Raw genomic sequence first — 1,603 nt, 5'->3', positions numbered from 1 at the left:
GCTCGGACGGGTGGCAGGAGGAGGCGGGCTGGCAGGAGCTGGCGTTCTGGGCACCCACCTGGTCCAGTAGATGCAGGCGGCCCACGTAGGCCTGCTCCGTCTCCAGCAGCTCACGCATTATCTTTTTCTCCTCTGGCTCCTGCAGGAAAAGGGGGCCTCAGGATCCTGCCTGGGGCTTGGGCCCAGCAGGCAGCGGTTAGTGCCTGCCCTTGCGTGGGCCCCGCGGGAAGGACCTCAAGGCACCTCCTGCCTCTCTGCCCAGGCGCCAGGCGGGAGAGCTGGGCCACCTTAGGGTTCCAGCCCTGGCCACCATCCGGCTGGGGCCACATGGCGGTGACCTGGTGATGGCCTGCGTTGGGGGCCCCCTTGCTTTGCTGTAGCCTTAGCTTGCGGTGTAACTGTATTTAGAAACAGGGATCTTAGTGGGGGTCATTAGGTGAAATGAAGCCACAGGAGTGGAGCCTAAGCCTGTAGCATTTGGTCCTCAGAAGAGGAAGAGACCAGGATGCAGGTTCCCAGTGTGAAGTCCACAAGGAGCCAGTGGGAAACAGGGACTTCCTTAAAAGCCAGGCCATTCCTGGCTCAGTGGCCCTGGGCAAGGTGTTCTTGTTGTTTGAGACAGGGTCCTGCTACATCATTCAGGCTGACCTTGTACTCGCTTTGTAGCTCAGGTTGGCCTTGAGTTCTCAGAGACTGTCCTGCCTCAGCCTCCCAAGTGCTGGAATTAGAGGCATGTGCCATTAAATTCAGGTCTTTAAACTTCCATTTTGGGGCCAGGGAGATGGCTCAGTAGAATAAGCGCTTCCCTGGCAAGCGCAAGGGCCTGAGTTCAATGCCCGGTTCCGCCAATAAATAAATAAATTAATTAAATAAAAAATAAAACAAACTTCCATTTCCTGGCTAAAAACTCCCACCATGAGGGACCCAGGGAGGAGTGTGGCAGGTAGGGGGAGATGAAAGTGACTCTGGCTGTTAGAGGGGCCTGGTCCAGCTTCTGGTGGAGTTCTGCTCACACTGGATGCATACCTGTGACTCCAGCTCAGGCTGGGTGCCCCGCTGGTAAGACTTTCTCCAGGCCCCGCTGGACAGTTTGTCCTTCAGGGAATTCAGGTAGCTCCTGCTCACGGTCCTGGGCCGAGACCTTGGGGCCTCCTCTGCAGAGGACGTCTCCCAGGGCCTGGGGGACAGGGGTGGCCTTGGCCCCTGAGGAGGCTGAGTGGCCCCTGGGCTGTGAACACTGAGCGCTGCTCCTGGGGTCCTGAGAACAGAGCAGGTCGGAGGGCTCCTTGGTGGGGAGCAGGAAGCACAGGAGCAGAGCCAGGGAGGAGGGAAAGCTGGGGTGACAGTGTGAGCCACAGGGTGTGGCAGCCTCTGGGCACCAGGTGCTCTACAGGAACTCTCCGAGGAGGATCCCAATCCTCCCTCCCAGCACCCTTCCAGGGGGCTTAAGTCTCCAAGTGAGTCAAGGCAGGCAGTGTCTCTGGGGAGCTGTTCACGTCCCTGTTTAAAGTGCGGCTTCTGGCCAGGCGTGGTGGCACAGGCCAGCCTGGGCTACAAAGTGAGCTCAAGGCTAGCCTGAACTGCAGAGTGAGACCCTGTCCCA

At 58.9% G+C, this 1,603-nt stretch overlaps 1 protein-coding gene across 1 annotated transcript in view; it reads right to left on the bottom strand.

Annotated features, from left to right (window-relative positions):
* Fgd2 (FYVE, RhoGEF and PH domain containing 2) overlaps window positions 1–1,603 on the bottom strand; it is a 12,389-nt gene that overhangs the window by 8,278 nt on the left and 2,508 nt on the right. Inside the window, exons 2-3 of the mRNA XM_004624439.2 lie at window positions 1,027–1,258; window positions 9–139 (exon numbers count right to left, since the gene is read on the bottom strand). Coding sequence (XP_004624496.1) covers window positions 9–139; window positions 1,027–1,258 — 363 coding nt within the window. The remainder of the gene's footprint in view (window positions 1–8; window positions 140–1,026; window positions 1,259–1,603) is intronic.

Source organism: Octodon degus, unplaced genomic scaffold (assembly GCF_000260255.1).
Source record: "Octodon degus isolate 3935 unplaced genomic scaffold, OctDeg1.0 scaffold00005, whole genome shotgun sequence".
NCBI classification, from domain to species: Eukaryota; Metazoa; Chordata; class Mammalia; order Rodentia; family Octodontidae; genus Octodon; species Octodon degus.
The sequence above is the reverse complement of the archived record's forward strand: the minus strand, read 5'-3'. Positions and strand labels throughout refer to the sequence as shown.